Source organism: Pipistrellus hanaki (genome assembly GCF_964339955.1).
Source record: "Pipistrellus hanaki genome assembly, chromosome: 15".
NCBI lineage: Eukaryota > Metazoa > Chordata > Mammalia > Chiroptera > Vespertilionidae > Pipistrellus > Pipistrellus hanaki.
Window position 1 is genome coordinate 31,195,946 of NC_140517.1, and position 27,345 is coordinate 31,223,290.

Sequence of the window (27,345 nt, forward strand, 5' to 3'; positions counted from 1 at the left end):
CTACACCCACCAGCCAATCAGGAGTGAGGATGCAAACTGACCCAAGAAAGATGGTAGTGGCCATGAAGCTGGAGCGACCAGAAGTCTTGGGTTGCCCCCAGCTACACAGGAAGCCCAACTTCCCACCTGCCCTTGCCACCCCTGAAGGAGTGGCTGGGAGTCTGGGTTGCTGGGGTGTGTGGCCAGCCTGAAAACGGCCCTCAGCCTCTTACCCAGGCTGGCCACACCCCCATGTCTCTTAGCCTTCGTTATATCCTCTTTCAAAAACTGTCTATTTAGGTCCTTTGCCCATTTTTTATTGCATTGTTTATCTTCTTTTTGTTAAGATGTATGGGATTAAACCCTTATCAGAGATAACATTGGCGAATACAGTATGTTCTCCCATGTAATGGACTTGTTTTGTTGATGGTTTCTTTTGCTGTGCAGGAGCTTTTTATTTTTATATAGTCCTATTTGTTTATTTTCTCTTTAGTTTCCTTTGCCCTAAGAGCTGTATCAGTAAAGATATTGCTACAACATTATGTCTGATATCTTTGCTGCTTATAGATTCTTCTAAGATTGTTTCCCATCTTACATTTAAGTCCTTTATATATTTTGGGTTTATTTTTGCGTATGGTGTAAGTTGGAGATCTAGTTTCATTTTTTTGCATGTATCTGTCCAATTTTCCAGACTCCATTCTATGCTCTTGTCTCCTTTGTCAAATATTAATAGAGCATAATGGCTTGGGTAGATTTCTGGATTCCCTGTGAGTGCAAATCCAGTGTGATCCCTACAACTTTGTTCTTCTTTCTCAGAATTGCTGCAGCTATTCAGGGTGTTCATTTTATTCCAGGTGAATTTTGGGAGACTTTTCTCTAGGTCTGTGAAATATTCCATTGATATCTTACTTGGGATTGCACTGAATCTATAGATTGCTTTGGGTAGTATGAACATTTTAATGATATTGATTCTTCCAATCTATGAACACGGTATATTGTTCCATTTGTTAATGTCTTCCTCTATCTCTTTTATTCAATGTCCTGTAGTTTTCGAAGTATAGGTATTTTACCCCATTAGTTAAGCTTATTCTTATGTATCTTAAAAATTTTTTTTGCAATAGTAAAGGAGACTATTTGTTTAGTTTATCTTTCTGTGAGTTATTGGTGTGTAAAAAAGCCAAAGATTTCTGGTGTTGATTTTCTATCCTGCTACATTGCCAAATTCATTTATTAGGTCTAGTAGCTTTTTGATGGAGTCTTTGGGGTTTTCTATGTACAATATTGTGCCATATGCAAATAATGAAGTTTTATTTCTTTTCCAATTTGGATGCCTCTTATTTCTTCTTCTTGTCTAATCACTAGGGCTAGCACTTCCAGTACTACTGTGTTTCCCCGAAAATAAGACATCCTCTGAAAATAAGACCTAGCGCATGGAAAGATAAGACATCCCCTGAAAATAAGACCCAGTGCAACTTTACGAGAAAAAATTAATATAATACACTTATTTTCGGGGAAACAGGGTATATTAAACAGGATTGGTGAAAATGGGCACCCTAGTCTTATTCTTGTTTTAGAGAAAATGGTTTCAATTTTTATCTACTGAGTATGATGTGCCTTGTAGGTTTGTCATATTGACACAGTAGATAAAACTTCATTATTTGCATATGGCATGATATTGTACATAGAAAACCCCAAAGACTTCCCATAATCTGCTATGTATTCCTTCCAACTTGTTATTTTTGTTATGTCATTCCTTTTTCTGAGACTATTCTTTTTTCATAGTTACTATATCTTTTTTCATAATGTTGAGCATTTTTACTATCATTCCTCTAAACCATCTGCCTTTGAGTAGATGACCTATGGCCGTTATCATGTTGAGATATGCTCCCTTTATTCCAACTTTGGTGAGATTTTTAAATCAAAATATGGATATTGGATTTTTTCAAATGCTTTTTCTGTCCATTGATATGATCATGTGATTTTTGTTTTTCAATTTGTTTAAGTGATGTATCACGTGTATTGATTTGTGAATATTATATCAGCCTTGCATCTCTGAAGTAAATCCCACTTGATCATGGTGTATGATCTCTTTAATATATTGCTGGCTGTGATCTGCTAATATTTTGTTGATGATTTTAGCATCTATGTTCATCAGGGATATTGGGCTGTAATTCTCTGTGTAGTTTATCTGGTTTTGGAATTAGGATAATGTTGGCCTCATAAAAATAGTTTGGAAGTGGTCCTTCCTCTTGGATTTTCTGAAATAGTTTGAGGATAGGTGTTAGTTCTTCTTTGAATATTTGGAAAAATTCCCCTGTGAAGCTGTCCGGATCTGGCTTTTGTTTGGGGGGAGGAAGGGTTAAATACTGCTTCTAGTTCTTCAGTGGTTATTGACCTGTTCAGGTTTTTTGATTCTTACTGATTCAGTTTTATGAGATTGTATTTTTCTAGGAATTTTTCTATTTCATCCACATTGTCCAGCCTGTTGGCATATAGTTTTTCATAGTATTTTCTAACAATCCTTTGTATTTCTGTGGTGTCCATAGTTACTTCTCCATTTTTATTTATTTATTTTATTTATTTAGTTCCCCTCTCTTTGTTTCTTGATGAGTTTGGCTAATGATTTATCAAATTTGTTTATCATTTCAAAGAACCAGCTCTCAGTTTCATTGATTTTTTTTTTTAATAAGTCTCTATGTTATTTATTTTTTATCTAATCTTTATTATTTCCTTCCTTCTACTTTGGGCTTTTCTTGTTTTCTTTCTAGTTCTTTAAGTTGTAGGTTTAATAGTTTACTGCTGATTTTTCTTGTTGTTGCTTTTTTGTTTGTTTGTTTTTGTTTCTTGAGGTATGCCTGTAGTGCTATGAACTTGCCTCTCAGGACTTCTTTTGCTGTGTCCCAGAGATTTTTGGTTGTTATGTATTCAGTTTCATTTATTTCCAGGAAGTTTTTTATTTCTTTCTTGACCTCATTGAAAACTCATTCATTTTTTAATAACATGCTATTTAGTCTCCATGTGTTTGAATGTTTTTTGAGTGTTTTTACTGTACAGTGGTGCCTCACACAACGAACTTAATTCGTTCCAGGAGCAAGTTTGTTATGCGGAAAGTTCGTTATGTGAAACGCGTTTTCCCATAACAATACATGTTAAAAAAAATAATTCGTTCTGTAGCATAAAATATGCTAAGATGACATAAAAAAGATAAATTTTTTGTTATTATTTTTATTTAGATACATCTAAAAACATAATTTTTTTAAAAAAAAACCCACACATTTTTTAAATTTTAAGACAGACTAAGTAGAGTCTACCGAATCTTGCACATCTTCATCCATTTTCTGCTTTTTGGCCGATGGTTTCATGAAAAACCTGTCCAAAGTCGTTTGTTTTTCTCTTTTCTCCAACATCTGCCGGAAATAACGGACAAGAGTATCGGAGTAAAGATCGTTGATCCTGTTTGCTTCAGCTGAATCCGGATAGTGGGCATTGGTAAACTCCTGAACTGCTTTCCATTTGACCAGGATGTTCTTGATGTCAGCAGTTGGGATTGGTTGATTGTTTGATTGTTGCTCCTTGTTATCAGATGACGCTTCCCTTTGAGCATTGTCCTGTTGCTGGACCAGAAGTGCTTGGAGCTCTTCAGTTGTCAGCTCTTCTTCGTGTTCCTCAATAAGCTCCTCTACATCCTCTTCCTCTACCTCTAATTCCAACCTTTGGGCCACTGTGATGATGTCCTTCACCACTTCTGTGTCATCAATACATCGGTAGCGATCGTGGAAGCTCGGGCGAAGCAGTCGTGGAAGCTCGGGCAAAGCGGTCGTGGAAGCTCGGGCGACTTCGTTGTGTGAAACGAAGTTCGTTGTATGAATCATGAAATGAAGTTCGTTGTGTGCAGCGTTCGCTGTGTGAGGCGTTCTTTATGCGAGGCACCACTGTAGTTGATTTCTAATTTCATTCCATGTAATCTGAGAAGATGCTTAATATGATTTCAATCTTCTTGAACCTGTAGAGACTTGTTTTGTGTCCTAACATGTGGTCTATCTTTGTGAATGACCCATGTGAACTTGAGAAGAATGTATATTCTACTGTGTTGGGGTGAAATGTTTTATAAATATCTATTAAATCCATCTGATCCAGTGTGTCCAGTTTAGAGTCCCTGTTTCCTTGTTAAGTTGTTGTCTGGAAGATCTGTCCAGTGAAATTAGAGGGGTGTTAAAGTCCCCTACTATGACAGTATTATTGTCAATCTATTAAAGTCCTCTAGAAGTTTTAAAAAAATATATATTTAGATGCATCTATATTGGGTGCATATAACTAAGTGGCCAGACTATTATGACCACCCCATCAGTACTTCATTGGGTCACTTTTGCCTTCAATTCTGTGCCAATTCTTCTTGTCAGTGACTCCACGAGATGTTGAAAGGTGATGCTAGAAATCTGACACCATGCCTGATGAATAGCACTGTCTAGTTCTGTGATATTTGATGGCTGTGGAACCAGCTGCCTGATGGCTCTTTTAACTTTGTCCCACAAATGCTCATTGGATTGAGATATGGTGATTGTGGGGGCCACTTAAACAAGGTAAAGTCTCCCTCATGTTCTTAAAACCACTCCTGCACAATACAGACACAGTGGCATGGCACATTGTCTTGTTCAAAGAAGCCATATCTATTGTGATATGCCATCAACATGATAGGATGAACTTGATCAGCAATGATACTTAGGTATGTTGTGCTATTCAAACATTGTTCCACATGAATTAAAGGGCCCAAATCATGCCAGGTAAACTTGCCCCAAACCATAACACTGCCCCAACCAGCTTGAAGAGTTGTACTCATGCATGTGAAGTGCATGCTTTCATGCTGTTTCTGCCAAATTATCTCTGTCATCTGCACGATGCAACTGGAAATGCAATTCATCAAACTTTTTTCCCCCAATCCTTGTGTTCCTGTACAAATTTGAGACATTTTATCTTGGTAATTGCAAACAGCAAAGGTGTTTGAATAGGCCTTCAGCTTCCATATCCCATATGATGCAGAGTATGGCTAATTTGCCTTGCCTGAGGGAAGACAGTCAACACTCAGTGTATGTTTACCAGGGTTATATCCTCTTGTTAGATCCATCCCTTTAGTATTATGTAATGACCTTTATTGTGTCTTGTGATGGCCTTCATTTTAAAGTCTATTTTGTCAGATATGAGTATTAATACTCAAGCTTTTTTTTTCTTTTCCATTTGCATGGAACTTTTTTCCATCCATTTTTCATCCTGTGTGTGTTTCTTATTTTCAGGTGGCTCTCTTGTAGACAACATAGAGTTGGGTCATGTTTTGTATCCATTCAGCTACCCTACACCTTTTGATTGAAGCATTTAATCCATTTACATTAGGGTTATTATTGATAGCTATTTATTTATAGTTATCTTAATTCTGTATGGCTAGGTTTCTCTCTCCGTTTCTTCTCCTCAGCAATCCCTTATAGCAATCCCTTTAGCATTTCTCTTAATGCTGGCTTGGTGGTGATGAACTCCTTTAGCCTTTTATTTATTTATTTATTTTGTCTGGGAAGCTCTTTATTTGAACATCTATTCTGAATGATAGTCTTACTGGATATAGTAAGGTCTCAGATCCTTGCTTTCCATTACCTTGAGTACTTCATGCCATTCCCTTCTGGCCTATAGAGTTTCTGATCAGAAATCAGGAGTCTGCATTTTGGGAACTCCTGGTGTATTTTGAAGCTCTGTTAGAACCTCCTTTGTAGGTAACAGGGTGTATTTGTTTTTTCTTCTCTTACTGCCTTTAAGATTCTCTGTCTTTAATTTTTGGGATTTTAATTATGATATGTTTGGTGCTCTCTGCTTGGGATCCCAGCTTAGGGATTAGATCTCAGAGTTCTCAGGGACACCCCTTCTCCACCTCCCCGCAACACACACACACACACACACACACACACACACACACACACACACTCAGACTCTCCGGGACTTCAGTTGCTGTCTGTCAGTGCCTGGCCAATGTGCCTCTGCCCCATCTACCAGTCTCTATGTGGCTCCACCTTCAGTCCTTAGGTATCAGGGTTCTCTCCTGTGAGTTTTCCATTGACTATTCAGGAAGCCTTTCCATTTTTCAGCTGTAATTCCAGCTTTATCTGGGAGCATGTCCATGCAGCATCCACCTACTTGCTGCCATTTTTAATCCTTTTCCACTGGTGTATTTTGAAGCTCTGTTAGAACTTCTGATGAATTAACCCTCTTTATCACGATAATATTCTGTGTTCTGAAATCTATTTTGATGTGCACTTACTCCCATTTTCTTCTGCTTAGTGTTTGCATATGTTAATAGAGTCTGATTCTATTCATGTCTTACTGCTGATAACTTTCTTAAATCCACCCCTCATTTTCCCCTCTTGCATTACACCTGATCAAGTCAATAAGAAAGCTTGCATGTTCTCTCTCATTGGTGCTCATGGGAAGTTTAAACCATGCAAGCCCTAGCCCAAAAGTAGAACTTCCACTTGGCCCACACTTTAATCACAATAAACATCAAAGAAAAATACCTCTTCTTTCTTACTCAAGTCATTCTAGGAATAGCTTGGGAATCTTTCCTGCTCTCCCCAGAGTCTTATGTTAGATTTCATCTTGACATTTGGACCAAATTTCGGGTGAGTAGGGGCATTGATCTTATCCTCACATGAGATAACCTGTAAGACAGCATGGTGTCTTATCTTTTTATATTTATCCTGCTTGTGTTTTTACATTTAATATGTGTTTCTTACACACAGTACATAGTTGGATATTCCTTTTAATTTCAGATATTGAATAGGCAACATTAGATGTTTCATTTGGTTTTTATTTCTATGGTTAACACCTTGAAGAAATACATTGTATTCATTTTTGCTTTACACCTTGATGATACTGAGGCCATGTATATTAACTGTTTTAAAGTCCTTACCTGCAAATTCACTATGTCTATCTTTTTTAAATCTGTTTTTATTGACTTATTTTTACTATAGATTATGAGTTTTTTCCTGTTTATGGGTCATTTTTCTTGTTTCTTCACATGTTCACTAATTTTTGATTGGACATTATATATTATCAATTTAATGTTGTTTAGATATGGTGGTATTTCATAAAGAGTATTGGTCTTTTTATAAAAGACTGTTACATTTGTGGCAGCCATAGAATTGTGCCACTATTACCTCCTTTCAAAAATATTGAATAATTTGACATTCATGTGCAAGCAGTGTAGTACCTTAACAACCTCCAATTGTTAGCATCTTCAGGATGCACTTTGAATTCACTTGGGAAACCAAAAGAGGGTCTCCCAAGGTAATCTCCATCCAATGTCTGAACACAGGGGATAGGCCAATTCTGCCCACATGGGATACCTTTGATGGACAATCCTTGCTTCAGATTGTTCTGTTAGGTTAGTTCTTGGTCACTTCTGCATAACGGTCTGAGGCTCTCCCTTCCCAATCCTGTTAGCATCTGCCTTTCTTTCTGCAGGTCCCTTCTGTACCATGGTCTGATAGATTTCTATGTCCAATCTTACTTTTGTCTTTTAAAAAATATTTTTTTAATTGATTTCAGAGATAAGGAAGAGATAGAAACATCAGTGATGTGAGAGAATCATCAATCAGCTGACTTCTGCATATCCCTTACTGGGGATAAACCTGCAACCTGGGCATGTGCCCTAACCAGGAATCGAACTGCGATATCCTGATTCATAGATCCAAGCTAGATCACTGAGCCATGCCAGCTGGGCCTTACTTTCTTTTCTTATTGTCCATAGATGTCATCTTTAAGAAATCTATTATATTCCTAACTCCATTTTAGCTTTTCTATCCTGGAGAACCCAACAGATATACAGCATTTATATGTGGATTGGCTTCATCCTTTCTATGTTTTTTGTTTACATTCTTTTGTGGTAAATCTTACAGTTTTTTCATCTAGGGAAAATCCAATCTCATTTATTAAGTGTGGCCTTTCTATGGTGTCTATTTAATGTCTGTCCTATATATTAACAAGTTCTCTCCACTCAGGCTGGAGGAAAATAAAATTATTTCGTGTACAGTAGTTATGAGAATTGTCTTAAAACACTATGATAATTATGTTTTCTTTAGAACATGTCCTTGTCTAGTTTTAAGGAGTTTTACTTACATAGGTACAGACTTATATTTTAGCTAAAGACTCAAGGGGAAGCTTTTCCAGATTTTGGAAACTCTTTCTTTGCATCACTCCCATTTTGGGGAAAGTGTGTTTTATATATTCTAGCCACCTTACTTTTCTTGAGTGACAATGTTGGTCCCCTCAAGTCAGTAAATTGCTAAGTTCTTTTTGGATTCATCTCTCTGTATTAAAATCTGGACTAGGCCTTCAGATGAAATCCTGGAATGAAATAGAGTTAACCTCATTTGTCTTTATTCTCTCCAGAATACATATCTGTGCTGCCTATTGTTTATTATCTGAAAATAGTTTTGTCCAGTTTTCTAGTTGTTGCCTGTAAAAATATAATTCCAGCCTCTATTATTTCCTCAGGGCTGTAAGCAGAAGTCTTAAATTATAAAAATGAAGGCAAGGCCCAGATGGCTTAATAATGACTTTCATGAAACATTTAAAGAAACAACAGTATCTACCTTACAAAAATTCTGTAAGAAAACAGATGAAGATGAAACGTCCCATTTGTTTGATATTGTTGACAACAATTCTGATAAAATCTTTCCAAGGATATTTCACTAAAACTACAGACTGCTTTCTTTGGTAAAATTATGCATAGTTTGGCTCAGTGACTGAGCATCAACCTATGAACCTGGAGGTCACAGTTTGATTCCCAGTCAGAGCACATCCCCAGGTTGCTGGCTCGGTCCCCAGTATGGGGTATGCAGGAGGCAGCCAATCAATGATTCTCTCTTATCACCGATGTTTCTATCTCTCTCTTTCCCTCTCCTTTCCTCTCTGAAATCAATAAAAATATTTTAAAAAATCACCCATAATAGGTTACTAAAATATTAGCAAACCAATTTCAGTAATCTATAAGAAATGTTCAAATCAGGAGTCTGAAGATGATTTAAAATTCAAATTAATCAATGAGATACATACAGTAACAGATTTGAAAAGAAAAAAAATGGTAATTTTAACAGATACAGAAAGAGTATATGTTAATATTAACACCCATTCCTAAAAAACAAACAAACAAACAAACAAACAAAAAAAAACTGTCGGGAAACTAGGAAAAGGAGAGAACTTCTAGAATCTAATTAAGAGGACTTATAGAGACCCAATATGTTGAAGGGGTAGATGGAAGCTACACAACTCCTCCAAGGAACAACTGGAAATACAACAAATTGTAAAACAATCATCCTGAATAACCAACTAAAAACTAGCTAGAGATGAATCTTATAATGAAAGATCTACATATGAAGCCATATTGAGACTGATAGGAAGGGTGGAGAAGCAAAAATGGCTGGTCCTGAAGATCTAGAGCAGGGGTCTTCAAACTACGGCCCGCGGGCCACATGCAGCCGGCAGAGGAGTCTGATCCGGCCCGCCAGGTTTTTTGGGCAGTGAGCGCAGCCGAGGTGTTACAGTAGGAATTAGTAGTTCATATAGTCCGGCCCTCCAGCTCTCTGAGGGACCGTGATCTGGCCCCCACTTTAAAAAGTTTGAGGACCCCTGATCTAGAGGGATATCTAACTTGCAGAAGGTTCCACCTGAGGAGCTGGAGTCTCAACCTAAAGTGTATGCTTCAACCCAGAGCATTAGAACCTGGAAGAGGTGGCCATTTTACATCAGTCTTTGAAAAGCAGATGATTTCTGTCCAGCAGAAAGAGGTGGGAGTCCACTAAAGACAGTGGTATCCTCTTAAAGGGCCAACACATAATTTTGTTCACAGCCACTTATCCTGGGCTTTGGTGAAGGGAGGACAGAGTGGACAAGAGTCACATGAGGAGAGACTAAGGTTCAGGTCTCTAAGGAGAAAGCTGAAGGGAAAGATCCAAAGATCATCCTCTCATACTGCAGATGCCATTACCTTGGGTGGACTACTTCCCTCTTTGCGGCATTGACCTGGGTAAAAGCAATAGCCCCACTCTAGATTCCCTCTCACCATACCCTGTGGAGCTTATACCCTGGTGATGAATATGGCAGAAGCTCTTTCAGCGATGGAGCCTAACAGGGAGGCAGAAACCAGAAGAGGCAGATCTCAGGATGTCTTGGGACTTTTGCTGACCTGCCCTCAGGCTTGATGCTGAAAATAGCTGGCCTTAGTATGCAGCCTGGTCTTTCCCACATGTGTTCAGGACCAGAAGAGACAACCTCAAACTGTGGATCACTTGTAGCTCTAAACAGGTTTCTGAGAGAAGTCATAGCCAGTGTCATTTATTAGCCTGCACCACAGTCCCCCGCAAGAGGCCCAGAAACAACAACCCAGTGGCCAGTTTCAGGTGACACCAGAGAAGGATCCAATAAGCTTCACAAGCAGAATATTCAAAGGGAGATCTTGTCAGGCACCAAAACCTGCTAAAATGAAGTCTGCTTCATTTGGTCAGTATCTGCATAGCAGCTTGCATGCCTTAGTCAGTGCTGAGTCTCAAACCCACTTACAAATAAGCTAATAGTCATCAAGACTCAATTAAAATGGAAGGATCCACATAACTCATACAAGGGACATTTCTGAAGCACCTGTAGCTGACACCGGTGGGACCAGTTCTGTGGGGAAAGGAAATACAGCTCAGAACAGGGACAATCAAGGTATGAGACTCAAGGCAGATCCAGCCTCAGTGCTAAGAGGAAGTCAACAGATTAGATGAAGCAGAGGATCAGATAAGCAAAAAAAAATGAGGGAGAGACGACCAAGATGGCAGCATAGGTAAACACCTGAACTTGCTGTTGCGTACAACCACATTAAAACAAGAACTAAAAGACAAAATGAATATCATCCAGAACCACGAAAAGGCTGGCTGAGTGTAAATTCTACAAGTAGAAGGAAAAAGAAAAGCACATTGAGTCCGGTAGGAGGTGCAGAGGTGTGGAAGTGTGGAGGTACAGAGCTGATTGTGAAAGGGGCTGGCAACTAGGTATGCTGTTGTCTTTTTCAATCAGGAGGGAGATAAAAACACCTGAGTGCTCTGAACTCCAGTTCTGGGTGAGACCCAGACTCATACGGAGGGAAACTGGACTGTCTGGCATCAGGCAGAACGCAAGGTTGACTTTCTCTCAGAGGTGCTTGTAGTGATCATTGTTCCAGCATGGTTCTGTGGGACGCAGAGATCTGGGGGCAGCCATTGCTGTTTTTTCCACTCTGGTGATTCCCTGAGACCATGCCCCACCCCATTTACAAACCCACAGAAGCTGTGCACAGAGGCTTTTGCATATGAATGCCCTGGCCTTTTGTAATCTAAAACCTAACACACTGCTGGGTCAGAGAGCCCCAGAGCTTCCAAAAGAAGGCCCAAGGCTCAACAACAGCTTGTATTACTTCACAGCTGGGCCTCATGTAGGCATCTTCAAACCCCAAACAAAGAGGAGGAATCTACAGATCTCTCTGTAGCTCCTGCTGGGTGGCCTCAGGCAGTGGCTATCTTTGTTCCTCCTTGGAGATCCAAGACCCAGTGTACCCAGTGAGACCACCCAGATTATAACTCTTCACATCTATAAGGTACACACTCAGGGGAAAGTCTCTGTGAGTGCCAAAGCCCCATTGAAGCAAGTCCTGCCTCATAGGGTATCTCCAGCAGAGAAGTTCTCCTATTGTAGACACAACTAGTCCTCACAGTCAATAGGCCTGAAGGTCAATTACTCCCAGAGAAACCAACAGCAATCAAGGCTTAACTACAACAAGACTGTGCACAAACCCGGCAGGGCTTGATGAGGGAACCTCATGGCACAGCCTGCGCCCCAGACTGGGCTAGGGGACTTCATGCAGCACCATCCGCCCTGGCACTGGACCAGGGGACCTGAGGCTGAGTCCCCTGCCTGGTGGGGCTTGACAAGGGTGGGACAAGCTGGGTTTGGATCTAGCCCTAGGTGTGGAGGTGGCTAGGTCTGGGTCTTGTGAAATTTTGAGGTACATATAGGTGGGCAGGGACTTGACTCTAGGTTCCGTGGTGCGCCCCAGACTCTGACAGGAGGAAGATTTTCATATACATTTTACTAATTTTTTAAAAAAAATCTCTGACACTTCTATTACAGAGAAAGGGCAAACAGCAATCCTATATAATAAAAGGCTAATATGCAAATAGACTGAACAGTGGAACAACCAGAACAACTGAACTGGTTGCTATAATGTTCGCTGACTACCAAGGGGCATGTGTGGAACATAGTGAGCACTGGCTGCAGCAGGATGGTGAAGTAGGTGAATAGGGGTGCCAAGGTAGGGCACTGGTCACTGTCTTCAGGGTGAGCCTCTGGTGATTACTGAAATTTCTTTGCTTCTACATGCTGTGATCCCACCTGCTGCTGGCACTGCTCCACTTGCAACTGCAGTTGGTCCCAATCACTCAGCACCATCAGCGGGTGCAAACAGCAGCTGCTGGCCCTATCACACCTGAGGGCTTCTCCACCTACCCCTGCTCCCAAGGGGCAATCGGGGTAGCAGCTATTGCTTGCACCTACTAAGGGCACCAGCTCCACTTGTATCCACTGCTGGTACCAGCCCCAATCACTCCACTCTGTCAGTGGCTGCGAATGGGGCCAGTGCTATCAGCATGTGGGAGCAGAAGCAGTGGAAGCAGGGCTGCTGGCAGACAGGGAACCAGAGCTGTGGCAGAAGGGGCTGGGAAGGGGTGCGGTGGATGGGCCAAACCTGCCTCTGTGCCTACCACAGCCTTGTGGCCCATAGTTCCTTTCAAGGTGCACAAATTTGTTCACTGGGTCCCTAGTATTAAAATATTTTCTCTAATTAATCCCCTCTAAATGTGCACAAATTTCATACACCAGGCCACTAGTTTATAATAAGTTCAACAAAGCAATTTCATTCAACAAGTGATGAGACAAATTCATATCCATATGAAAGAAAACAGAATATCTATCCTTACTTTTTAAAAAAAAAATATATATATATATTTATATTTTATTGATTTTTTTACAGAGAGGAAGAGAGACGGATAGAGAGTTAGAAACATCAATGAGAGAGATCAGCTGCCTCTTGCACACATCCTACTGGGGATGTGCCCACAACCAAGGTACATGCCCTTGACCGGAATCGAACCCGGGACCTTTCAGTCCACAGGCCGATGATCTATCTACTGAGCTAAACCAGTTTCGGCTATCTACTGAGCCAAACCAGTTTCGGCTATCTACCCTTAATTTACATTACAACATGAGGTGGGCCACAGAAGAAAACACAGAGAACTATCTTCACAACCCTGGAGAAGGCAAATATCTGTTTGATAGGTCAAAGAAATAATTATAAACGAAAGAATAATAAACTGGGGAGAGAGAAACCAAGATGCCGGCATAGGTAAACACCTAACTGCAACCTCACACAACAATTTCAAAAAAAGTAACTAAAATACAAAATGGACATTATCCAGAACTACAGGGAAGTTGACTGACTGGAAATTCTACAACTAGAAGGAAAGAGAAAACCAGAAAAAAATCAGAGGAGCTGTAAAAGCCTAAGGTATGGAGACAAGGTGCGTGTGGAGAGAGGATGGAACCAGAGAGGAGGGGGAGGCTGAGTGCCTGGCTGGCATTCCCTAGCGTAGGGGTGTCGAACTCAATCAGAGAAGGGGCCAAAATCTAAAATCCAGCCTAAATCGCGGGCCGAATGGTTTACTGAACAGTCATAAACTGACAATGTCATACACTGACAGCGGAGTGCAGTGATGACAGCGCGGTGCGGGCCACATTGCAAGGCCTGGCGGGCTGGATTTGTCCCGCGGGCCTTGTGTTTGACACATGTGCTAGCGGGAAGGAGATAAAAGCTCCAGACTGTGCTGAATCCCAGTTCCGACAGAACTGAACCCCAGTTCTGGGCGAGACCCATACGGAGGGAGTCTGGGCTGTAAGGTGGATACTCAGGGGAGCAGCGAAAGGCAGTCCCAGAGGTGCGCTTATTACCCGTGGAGGACGGACTGTTGACTCTGCTGCTAGATTGCCCTAGCGGGAAGGAGACAAAAGCTCCGGACTGTGCTGAGCCCCAGTTCTGACTGCACTGAACCCCAGTTCTAGGCCAGCCCCTGGGCACCCAGACTCATATGGAGGGAGTCTGGGCTGTAAGGCGGAAACTCAGGGGAGCGGCAAAAGGCAATCCCAGAGGTGCACACATTGCGTGCAGAGAACAGACTGTTGACTGTGCCGCTGGATTGCCTTAGCGGGAAGGAGTCAAAAGCTCCAGACTGCTCTGAACCCCACTTTCAACTGCACTGAAGCCCAGTTCCTGGATCACTGGGGGAGAGCCTAGACTGTTTGGTAGCGGGTGAAACTCGAGGGCACCTTTCTCTCAGAGATGCTTGCAGTGAGTACCAAGGACACTGAGGAACACTGAGACTCAGTAACCTCATAGGGCGGGGCTGATGGTAAGCCAAGGCTGTAGGCTCCACCCTGAAACTCCGCCCCATCCAAGCTGAGCACAGAGGCTTTTGCAATTTTCCAAGTCTAGTTGAATAAAGCTGTCTCCTGGTATAGACACAGCTGATCCTCACAGCCAATTGGCCTGGAGGTCAGTTCCTCCCAGTGATACCAATAACAATCAAGACTTAACTACAACAAGGTTGTACACACAGTCCACAAAAGGGGAGACTGACCCACTGAACCACATAGGACACCTTAGTACACAAAGCCACCCTACCAACTCAGGGAAGCAGCGAAAATGCCGAGACAAGAAAACAGACACAAACAAAAGAAATGGAGGACAAAAAGGGACTGGATATAGAGTTCACGCTTATAAGATTTTTCAAGAATTTCCTAGAAAAGACCGATAAAATAAACGAGACCTAAGAGGATATGAAAAGGACTCAACTAGAAATAAAGAATACATCGTCTGAAATAAAAAAAATATTATACAGTGTCCAAAAAACATAATGGAAGATCGCAAGAATCAAGACAAAGATTTGGAACATAAAGAGCCAGAGGACACACCTCTGCAGAAGCAAGAAGACAAGAGAATCCAGAAAGTTGAAGATAATGTAAGAAACCTCTGGGACAACTTCAAGTGAACCAACATCAGAATTATGGGGATGCCAGAAGAAGAGAAAGAGCAAGATACAGAAAGAATACTGGAAGAAATAGTGACAGAAAACTTCCCCCACTTGATGAAAGAATTAGACTTACAAGTCCAAGAAGCGCAAAGAATCCCAAACAAAAGGAATCCAAAGAGGACCATACCAAGACACATTATAATTAAAATTCCAAGAGCAAAAGACAAAGAGAGAATATTAAAAGCAGCAAGAGAGAAACAGGTAGTTACCTATATAGGAGCACACGTACAATTTCAGCCGATTTCTCAACAGAAACCAGGCAGGCCAGATGGGAATGGCAAGAAATATTCAAGGTGATGAATAGCAAGAACCTACAACCAAAAATACTCTACCAAGCAAAGCTATCACTCAGAATCGAAGGCCAGATAAAGAGCTTCACAAATAAAAAAAAGCTCAAGGAGTTTATCATCGCCAAACTAGAATTATATGAATTGCTGAAGAGGTTTCTTTAGGAAGAGGAAGAAGATAAAGATAAATATTATGAACAACAAATATGTAACTATCAACAAGTGAATCTAAAAACCAAGGGAAGGAGAAACCAAGATGGCGGCACAGGGTAGACACCCAAATGCAGCCTACCACAACAAATTTGAATTTAAAACTGGAAAACAGGGGAGGCATTGCCCTGAAGCAACAGACGGCTAGCTGAGAGGAGGCTCTGCCATCTCAGAAGGCGAGAGAAGGCGCACTGACCCTCAGAAACTGTGAAGGGAAGGAGAACTGTGCGCGGGAAAAGGCACTGGCTTAATCCCTGCACATGGAGAGGGAGGGCCGGGCCGAGATGGCTGCTGGCCAACTCCCGGTGTGTGGAGAGGAAGGGCTGGGCTAAGTTCACTACTGGCTGACTTCTGGCACACAGAGAGGCGGACAGCTAACGTGCGGCTGGCTTTCTTGTTCGAGAGGAAAACAGAATCACCCTATTGCTCTGATAGACTGCCCCAGTCAGGGAGAGGCCAGATTGTCAGGCAGCTGGCAGAGATCTCTCGGAGGTGTGTGAATCCACAGGCCATTACTGCGGAACTTGGGGAGGAGCCGACGGGAAAACAAAGCTTGTCTGCGCCATCCAAGCTGAGCACAGAAACTCTCCCAGAGGCTCTAAGGAGGGACTGGCCAGAATCCAAAGCTTGTATGCACCTTTACAAAAGAGGTGCGTGTGCCTGCAACCAATCTTGCGAGACTCACTGTGAACAGGACTTTTCTAAGGAGAGACTGACAGGGAACCAGAGATTGTCTGCACCACTCCGAGACTCCGCCCCATCCAAGCAGAGTACAGAAATTCTCCTAGCTGAGACACTGCTAATCCTCACAGCCAATTGGCTTGGAGATCAACACTTCCCAGTGATACCAACAATAAGGAAGGCTTAACAACAAGACTGCACACACAGCCCACAAAGGGCAACACCAAGACTGTCCACCGCAGGTAACTGGGAAGGCTGTGCTACTGGGCTCTACCAGAACACCTAACACACAAAACTATTCTATCAAATCAGGAAAACAACTAAAATGCAGACAAGAGGCAGGACACAAAGGAAGGAGATGGAGGAAAAGAAAAGAATGGACATTGAGTTCAAAGCTACAGTTATAAGGCTTTTCAAAAATATCTTTAAAAAGGCTGATAGAGCAGCCGGGTCGGGTGCAGCCAGGCCCGGAGCAGCAGCTGCCAGGCTGGGAGCGGCCAGGCCCAGAGCAGTAGCTGCCAGGCTGGGAGCGGCCAGGCCCGGAGCAGCCGGGTCGGGTGCGGCCAGGCCCGGAGCAGCAGCTGCCAGGCTGGGAGCGGCCAGGCCCAGAGCAGCCGGGTCTGGTGTGGCCAGGCCTGGAGCAGCGGCTGCCAGGCTGGGAGCGGCCAGGCCCTGAGCAGCGGCTGCCAGGCTGGGAGCGGCCAGGCCCAGAGCAGCCGGGTCTGGTGCGGCCAGGCCTGGAGCAGCAGCTGCCAGGCTTGGAGCTGCCAGGCCCGGAGCAGCTGGGTCGGGTGCGGCCAGGCCCAGAGCAGCAGCTGCCAGGCTGGGAGTGGCCAGGCCCTGAGCAGTGGCTCAAGGTGATGAATAGCAAGAACCTACAGCCAAAAATACTCTACCCAGCAAAGCTATCACTCAGAATCAAAGGCCAGATAAAGAGCTTCACAAATAAAAAAAAAAAAGCTCAAGGAGTTCATCATTGCCAAACCAGAATTATATGAATGGCTGAAGAGGTTTCTTTAAGAAGAGGAAGAAGATAAAGATAAAAATTATGAACAACAAATACGTAACTATCAACAAGTGAAACTAAAAACCAAGGGAATTAAAAAATCTGATGAACAATATTAACTGGTGAATATAATAGAATCAGAGGTATGGAAGGGGAGTTGACTGATGATTATCGGGGAAAAGGGGAGTGGGGGTGCAGAAAGAGACTGAACAAAAACTGTGTACCTATGGATGAGAACAATGGGGGATGGGGAAAGGACAGAGGGTGGGTGGGAACCTGTGGAGGGGAGTAATTGGCGGGGGGGGGGAGAAGAGGAACACATTTGTAATAATCTGAAAAATAAAGATTTATTAAAAAATAATAAAAATCAAGGGAATTAAAGAATCAGAGATATGGAAGGGGAGTGAACTGACGATTCTCAGGGGAAAAGGGAGTAGGGGGGTGAGATTGGACATAAACTGTGCACTTATGGATGAGGGACAATGGGGGGTGGGGAAAGGGCAGAGGGTGGGGTGGGAACTTGATGGAGGGGAGCAATGGAGGGGGGTGAAAATGAGGAACATTTGTAATAATATGAACAATAAATATTTATTTAAAAAAATAATAAACTGGACTTCTTCAAAATTAAAAACTTATGCTCATTGAAAGACCAGATTAAAATGAATAGGCAAGCCTCAGACTAGAGGAATTTTTGCAGCACCTATAACAAACAAAAGACATCTATCTAGAGTACATAAAAAATTCCTCTTACTCAAGGGAAAAATATATTAACCAATAAGAGTGGGTAAAACATTTAAATAGGCACCTCTGAAAAAAATGTACTTGAAAAGGTTTCAATATAAACTAAAACTGCAAAAATATACTTCCATACCTTTCAGAACAACCAAAATGAAAATATTGATAACAATAAAAAGCTTATATATTGCTGGTAAAAGTTTAAAATGGTATAGTAACTTTTAAAAACTTACTGTTTCTTAAAAAAGTTAAATTTATACTGCCTTTTAAATGAGCAATATCAACTGTGAGGTTTCTACTGAGAAGCACATACATGTCCATAAAAGTGCATTAGAATATGTTCATAGTAGTTTATTCACAATAGCCCCAAACTGGAACATTTCAAATGTCTATTATTATTAGAAAAGGCATAAATAGCCGAAACTGGTTTGGCTCAGCGGTAGAGCGTCAGTCTGTGGACTGAAAGGTCCCAGGTTCGATTCCGGTCAAGGGCATGTACCGTGGTTGCAGGCACATCCCCGGTAGGGGGTGTGTAAGAGACAGCTGGTCTACGTTTCTAGCTCTCTATCTCTCTCCCTTCCTCTCTGTAAGAAAAATCAATAAAATATATTTTTTTAAAAAGAAAGAAAAGGCATAAATAAAGTGGTGAATTTATACAATTGAATACTATTTTACTATTAAAATAAACTACTTATATATGCAAAAGCATGTATAAATCTCTCAGACAGTAAGAAGAGTAAAAGAAAGTATACATGAAAAAGGTCTAAAATAGACAAAACTAACTTATGCTGGTAGAAATAACTGTGATTGTCCTAGTGGGAGGAACTAACTTGGAAGCGGCTTGATGGAACTTAATAGGTTAATGGAAGTGTCCTTTATTTTGACTGTGTTGTGAGATACATAGCTTTTATTTCTTAATATATATATTAATATTATTGACTTTTTACAGAGAGGAAGGGAGAGGGACAGAGAGTTAGAAACATCGATGAGAGGGAAACATCGATCAGCTGCATCCTGCACACTCCTCACGGGAGATGTGTCCTCAATCAAGGTACATACTCTTGACCGGAATTCAACCTGGGACCCTTGAATCTGAAGGCCGACACTCTATCCACTGAGCCAAAATGGTTAGGGCTACATAGCTTTTATTTCTGTCGGAATTCAAAGAGCTTTACACTTAAGATCTCTATGTACTTTATATCTACAAAACATGAATTCTTGGTAAGGTAATGGCAACTAATATCTCTGTACACTAAGGCAACAAAGAAAGCACTTACATGGAGGATGATATTCAAACTAAATTTAGACTATAGAGCTATGGAAGTCAATTATGTATAGGCTCTTCAAAAATCTCAAGCCTTTAGTAAGATAGCTACTATCAAAAACACCAGAAAATAATAGATGTTGGTAAAGATGTGGAGAAACTGGAACCCTTATACATTGCTGGTGGGAATGTTTAGTTGTGTAGCCACTTTGGAAAACATCATAGCAGTTCCTCAAAAAATTAAACCGAATTACTGTATAATCCAGCAATTCTACTTCTGGCTATATATCCAAGAGGACTGAAAACAGTGACTCAAATAGATATGTGTACACCCATGTTTGTAGCAGTATTATTCACAGAACCCAAAAGGTTGAAGCCATCCTAGTGAGCACTGACAGATGAATGGATAAACAAATTGTGGTCTGTACATACAAAGGAATATTATTCAGCCTTCAAAAGGAAGGACATACATACTACAACATGGGTGAACCTTGAGGACATTATCTATACTAACAATGATCTATACTAATAAAAAGGGTAATATGCTAATTAGACCAGGTCGACTAGTCATCTTCTGGGCATCTGACTTCCTTCCAGACAAAGCCATAGTGAGGCCAACAAGGGAGAGCAGTTAGGGGTGAGATCTGGTTGGCAGGGGGTCTGGGATGACCAGGCCAGCAGGGAAGGTCAGTTGTGGGAAACCAGACTGGGAGGGGAGGGCCGTTGTGTGTAACCAGGCTGGCAGGGTAGGGCAGTTGGAGGCATTAGGCAGTCAGGCAGGTGAGTGGTTGGGAGCCAGTGGTCCTGGATTGCGAGAGGGTTCAGGCCAGGCTGAGGGACACCTGTGCACCCCCCGTGCACAAATTTCATGCACGGAACAAAAAAGGACAAATATCATATAATTCCTCTTACATGAAATACCTACAAGTAGTCAGATCCACAGAGATAGAAAACAAAATGCTGGTTGTCAGGGCCAAAGGAGAGGGAGAAATGGGAGTTATTGTTTAATGAGTACAAAGTTTCCGTTCTGCAAGATGAAAATATTTCTGGAGATAGATGGTAGTAATAATTGCACTAATGCCACTGAACTCTATGCTTATAAATAGTTAAGATGGTAAATTTTACATATTTTACCACAATTAAAAAACATATCTATCCCTAAAAACATTCAAAGGTGTTAATACCTGAGTTCATTGTTCTTTATCTGTACAGACTCACCTAAATAACTCTGACTTGAAATAATTCTCTCTGTTGTCCATAGTTCTTTTCCTTCTTCCAACTTGCAGATCATATCAGGTTTAGTCATGTGAAACCCTGATAATAAAAAAAAATGAGACTCATTTTTAGGTTCTTTATTTTATTCCATTCATCTATATATCTGTTTTTATGCCAGTACCAAGTTGTTTTTATTACTATATCTTTGTAGCATAGTTTGATATCAGTTAGCATGATTCCTGACTTATGATCCAGCAATTCCACTTCTGGGAATATATCCAAAGAAATCTGAAACACTAATTCAAAAGAATATATGCACCCCTATGTTCTTAGCAGCATTATTTATAACCAGAGGCCAAGCACATGAAATTTGTGCTCTTGGGGAGGGTCACTTAGCCTGGTCTGCACCCTCTTGCAATTCGGGAGCCCTCGGGATGTCTTCAGTTGGACATCCTTAGTGCTGCTGCAGAGGTGGGAAAGGCTCCTACCACCTCTGCTGCATTCCTTAGCCATGAGCCCAGGTTCTGGCTGAGTGGAGCTCCCTCTGTAGGAGCGCACTGACCACAAGGGGCAGCTCCTGCATTGAGCGTCTGTCCCCTGGTGGTCAGTGCGTCAAAATGACAGGTCATTCCACCATTTGGATATATAGGATAGTCAAGATGTGAAAGCAGCCCAAGTGCTCATCAGTAGATGAGTGGATAAAAAAGCTGTGGTACATCTACACAATGGACTACTACTCAGCTGTAAAAAAGAAGGAAATCTTACCTTTTTGCAACAGCATGGATGGACCTGAAGAATAATACTAAGTGAAATAAGCCAGTCAGAAAAAGACAAGAACCATATGATTTCACTTATACAGTGAATGGCCAGATTATTTATGCATTCAGAGATCATAATCTGGCCGCTCAGTGTGTGTGTGTGTGTGTGTGTGTGTGTGTGTGTGTGTGTGTATGTAGATTATTATTACACACACACACACACACTGAGCGGCCAGATTATTATTGTGTTCAGAGATCATTTGAGATGATCCCTGATTAAGATCTGCAGTAATTTGATGCACTGTTGCCCTTCTGTTGTCTTGTACCTGTCTTGCCACTCTCCGATCTGCCCTAACATTGACTAATTGCTGATGGCCACAATTCGCACATTCAGACCCAGATTTTCTGCTGACAGTCTTGTCTTTAAACACTTTAACAATAGCTGCTTTTGAACATTTAACGAATTCAGCTGTTTTGCTGATACTCGCTCCATGGCTCCATGTGTCAACAATCATCCCACAGTTCAAAGGCTGTTAAATCGTGTTGTTTACTCATATCTTCAGGGGGGGATCACTTCTACTGTCGTGGTAAACAACCTGCTTCCCTATTTATAATGGTCTGGCCCTCTAGCAACTTCAGCGCAAAATTATAACTAATTTGCCTACAAACATCAGGTGATCATAATAATCTGGCCCATTAGTGTATATGGAGTCTAACAAACAAAATAAACTAACAAAATAGAAACACTCACAGATATGGAGAACACACTGACAACTGTCAGAGGGAAAGGGGGTTGGGACTGAGTGAAAAGGGTGAAGGGATTAAGTAAAGAAAAACACTCAAAGACACAAATAACAGTATGATGATTATAAGAGGGAAAGTGGGATGGGAGGAGGCAGAAAAAGGTAAAGGGGAGATTAAATGATGATGGAGGGAAACTACTTGGGATGGTGAAAGAACAATATAAGATATAGATGATGTACTATAGAATTGTATACCTAAAACCTATATAATTGTATTAATCAATGTCACTCCAATAAGTTCAATAACTTTTTAAAAAATGAGACTTAACCTAATGTCCTTGGGCTTCAAAATAATTAAAAGAAGAGAAAGATATAGTTTCAAGGTAGCAGACAAGGTACACATTAACATCTTACCAAAGATAACACCTTGAACCAGGCAAGTGAGAACATACCAGACTTTCTGTTAACAGAAAGGGATTCACTAACTATGTTCCCTGAAATTCAATGTTCCATTGTTTCAGAAAGTTTTGAAAGGAGATGCATGACACTGAAAGATTCAAGGAGTTCTCCTTACCCACAGAGATAAGGTGGTAATAGTTTTCCAACATGACATCCCTGTAGAGGGCCTTCTGATCAGTATCCAGTTGCTCCCACTCCTCCTGGGTGAAGTCCACAGTCACATCCTTGAATGACACTGATCCCTGTAAGGGCATACTCTAGTTCATCCTAAAGTAATTGCAATTAGTGAAAACTAGATATTGGAGGACTCGCTTTGACCATGTATAGTGGTCAGATTAGTTTTCTTATTTTGTTTTATACTGCATAACATTTTCTCTGAAAACAGATTCATCTGTATTTATTTATTAGCTCATGCTAAAAATATATGAGAACATACTATTTGCTTTGAATGTGATTGGTTACTTGGTGGACAAACATTAAAAAACTCTGACCACAATAATAAGTTGCAGGGTAAGAGAGAGGCATTGCATTATATACTCAATAGATATTATATATGCAATAACAGGAATGTGAACAAGGGAAAGTGCTACAAAGTGAAGGAAATTTCATTATGTATCCCAAGGCTACACTGAGGACATAAAAATTTTAAATTCACAATGAATTTGTTTTGTAGTAGAAATACAGGGCATCAGCTTTTAAAATTTATGGGTAGAAAATAAACAGTAAATTCAGGAAATATAAAAGTTTTTAAGAAAGAGTCTTTAAGCTTTAAGAAGAAAAAGGTACATGGATATAGGCAGTGTGTATATTTATGGAATAATATTACATTATTTTCCCCATAGAGCAGTAGTCTTAAAAAATGTACTAAGAACACTCACAACAGAGTATTTATATCAATAAATTATCAGTAGGCATTAATGGCAATCCATATTGTTAATGACTCCTGTTCTTAAATGCAAACTGTAGTATTTTTCTTCCTTTCAATATACTGTCCTGAACATTCCATTATAATTAAAATTCCACTTTGGGCCTACTGTTTTATGGAGTATAAAGAAAATGAAGAAACTTAAGTCAACACAAATGTAATAACTTTTGTACTTTAGAGGCAATACTCTTGAAGACTAGAGATGGCTTAAGATGTGTTAGGTGAGAAAAACAAATAAAGTAACCATTGTTAAAGGTGTCTCTTAGATTAAGGTGTTTTTAGTGGTCTAGCATGGGACTATTGGTTGTTATGATGAGTTGCAACAGAATTGGTCATAAATTGGTTGTAGAGTGAAAAAGATAGGCATAGCTCTTCAGTTACCTGCATAAGCAAATGGGTAGCTGCTAGGACTAAAAAATGGAAGTGGGAAACAGAAGAAAGTATAAGTTGAACCAAAGAAAGTAATGAGGTCATTCTTGAAAATGTACTTGAAGTGACTATGGAACATACAGATGGTGATAGCTGTTAGAGATTGGATATACTAGTATAGTTCTGACACTCTGGATAGATAGAGGTGTTTGAGAATCACTAGAATCAGATCAGTATAACCTTTACAGTGAATTTGATTGTGAATATAGAAAAAGAGTCAATGAAGAGAAGAGAACCAATTAGCATTTTTGGAAAACCAATCTTTTAAAGACTGGTTGATGGAGATAAATCTTTTGAAAGAACAATTTGAACACAGGACATTATATCACCTTTGCTTTAAGAGTAGAATATTTTAAGAGAGGGCTAACATAGGCATTTCCTTCTCTTGTACCTACATTTAAAAATTAGAATAGAAACTATAATAAACTAGAGGCTTGGTGCACAAAATTTGTGCACGGCAAGGGGGGGAGGTGTGTGTCCCTCAGCTCAGCCTGCACCCTCTCCAATCTCAGACATCCCTCTCACAATCCAGGATTGCTGGCTCCCAACCACTCGCTTGCCTGCCTGCCTGCCATAGGACATCTTACCACAAACTCATAATGCTATCCATAATTGCAAAACCTAGGTCAATGGGTATGATCAAGGTTTTTCCATGTCTGCACCTTTATTCCTCACAACTTAGATCTCAAATCTGTGTCTAGACTAGATTCATCCAAGTGATATATCCCCGTTTAGATCAAGATAATACATTTGTTTCAGCAGTAACTTCTGTGAGAAGACAGAAATGATGATGACATACTCAATCTATATGTGAACATTGGCTTCAACTAGAAAGTGCACTTGGGAAAAGCTTAAATTTATGTGGTTGGAATAAGAGAAACTCAGAACAGGGCTGTATCTAGGATGAGGTAGGCAAGGTAGCTATGATATAAAATTTAGGGATGCACAGCTCTGAGGGTACTCCTTCAATTTTGTACCTAGGCTACCCAATCTAAGCCCTACTAGAGACTAGTTTCACAGAAGCCAACTCCCATATTCAGGAAATTTAAGAATAGGGAAATAAATGTTTATATAACCTGAAAACAAGTTTTTCAGAAAGAGAGGAAACATCATCTCACCTGAGGCATAGCTGTGAGATTTGCAAGAAATGAATCTTCTCTTTTAAGATCTTCTTTTGGAAAGGGAAGAGTCCTGAGAGGCAGAGATGGGAAGATACAAGAAACCATATTTGACTTAGATTTCCCAGAATAACTCAGTTAAATCTAGATCAATGTTCACTATTTCAGCACTTGTCCACTCTGTATCCCATATAAATCCTGCTGCCTCACCAACACCAGAAACCTAATCTCTTGGTGGAGTAGAATAAATTCTGAGGAATCTGTTGTGGCTTGAAGAGGGGGAACATTCCCTCTACAGATCTACTTTCATCTTCCATAGAGGATGGGTTTATTTTATACTAGAGGCCCAGTGCATGAAATTCGTACATGGGGCCGGGTGTGTGTGTGTGTGTGTGTCCCTCAGCCCAGCCTGCACCCTCTCCAATCTGGGACCCCTTGAGGGATGTCGGACTGCCAGTTTAGACCCAATCCCGGTTTAGATCGGATCCCCTAAACTGGCAGTCGGACATCCCTCTCACAATCCAGGACTGCTGGCTCCCAACTGCTTGCCTGCCTGCCATTCTGGTTACCCCCAACCACTTCTGCCTGCCAGCCTGATCACCCCCTAATCACTCCCCTTCCAGCCTGTTTGCTCCTAACTACCCTCTCCTGCAGGCCTGGTCACCCCTAACTGACTTCCCCTGCAGGGATGATCGCCTCCAACTGCCCTTCCTTGCAGGCCTGGCCCCTCTCAACTGCCCTCCCCTGCTGGCCATCTTGTGACCACATGGGGGTAGCCATCTTTGACTACATGGAGGCAACTGTTGTGTGTTGGAGTGATGCTCAATCTGCATATTACTCTTTTATTAGTTAGGATAGAGGCCTGGTGTACGAGTGGGGGCCAGCTGATTTGCCCTGAAGAGTGTCCCGGATCAGGGTGGGGGTTCCTTTGAAGGGGGGCCTGAGCAACCCAAGTGGAGGCCCTAGTATCTGGAATTTATTTACCTTCTACAATTGAAACTTTGTAGCCTGGAGTGGAGCCAAGCCTTCTGCTTGCTCCCTGGCAGCAGCCATTTCTGTTTGGATTTGTTTATCTCCTATAATTGTAGTCTTGAGTGGAGGCTTAGACCAGCAAGGGCAGGTGGAAAGCTTGGCTTCCTTTGTTGCCTGGGAAACCCAAGCCTTCCTCCTTCTCTTTGTGGCTGTAGACATCTTGGTTGGGTTTATTTGCATACTTGCTCTGATTGGCTGGTGGGTGTGGCTAGTGGGGCATGGCTTGTGAGTGTAGTGGAATGATGGTTAATTTGCATATTACTCTTTTATTAGGTAGGATTTCCAGGGTGTTTTTCATGAACTCTCTACCAATTTATACCACCACCAGTAGTGCATAAGAATACCTTCTCAGACCTAGATGAATGCAGCTAGCTGACAATAATTTTTCAATCTTTACTATCAATATTATAATTCTATTATACATATTCCTTATTGTGAGTGAGAATAAGTGCTTTTTAAAAAATATATATATTTTTTTATTGATATTTTTTACAGAGAGGAAGAGAGAGGGATAGAGAGTTAGAAACATTGATGAGAGAGAATCATCGATCAGGTGCCTCTTGAACACCTCCTACTGGGGTTGTACCCACAACCAAGGTATATGCCCTTGAGCAGAATCGAACCTGGGACCTTTCAGTCCACAGGTGGATGCTCTATCCATTGAGCCAAACCGGTTTCGGCAATAAGCTCCTTTTAATAAGTTTAAAGAAGACACTGGCTGGGTAGCTCAGTTGGTTAAAGTGTTGTTCTGATATGCCAAGGTTGAGGGTTTGATTCCCAGTCAGGGCTCATAAAAGAATCAACCAAAATAAGTAGAACAACAAATCAATGTTTTCCTCTCTCTTTCCCTCCCATTCCCTTCTCTCTAAAATCAATAAACAAAAATTTAAAAAAAATTTAAAGAAGCTTTTATTTATTTTATGTGATGGCATCTTCTTATAATATGTCTCTTTTTTCCCCATGGGTTTTTACTTCCTAATTTGTTGATATTATCTTTTTAAATTTAGTAATTTAACCCTTTACCTACTTAAAGTTGCAAATACATTTTTTTAGTTATTCATGTAACTATTAAAGTGTTTTTGCTTTGTGAAGATTTTATCCAGTGTTTTGCTGTTTAGCAATACTACAAAACATATAATTCATACTTTCTCAATTTATGTGAAATGCTATCTCTATCATATATTCCACATCCCTATCTGCTTGAAAGTATCTGGACTTTATATTTCTCTACTTCATCTCTTTATTGATTCATGTGTTTCACACTATGTAATAAGCACAGTTATTAATAATAAATATTAATTTTATAATAG

General features: G+C 40.9%; 1 protein-coding gene across 5 annotated transcripts in view; it reads right to left on the minus strand.

Moving 5' to 3' along the window:
- Nucleotides 1-27,345, minus strand: part of ZNF382 (zinc finger protein 382) — a gene marked incomplete at its 5' end in the record, with an annotated part of 51,092 nt that overhangs the window by 22,368 nt on the left and 1,379 nt on the right. For 2 of the 5 annotated variants that reach the window (XM_084905203.1, XM_084905206.1), the window contains 3 exons: nt 20,575-20,670; nt 22,647-22,773; nt 25,004-25,076. In XM_084905203.1, the coding sequence (XP_084761329.1) occupies nt 20,575-20,670; nt 22,647-22,773; nt 25,004-25,076 (296 nt within the window). Of the gene's footprint in view, nt 1-20,574; nt 20,671-21,336; nt 21,361-22,646; nt 22,799-25,003; nt 25,077-27,345 lie in introns of all 5 variants that reach the window. The other 3 variants (XM_084905202.1, XM_084905205.1, XM_084905204.1) reach the window with 3 other exon arrangements.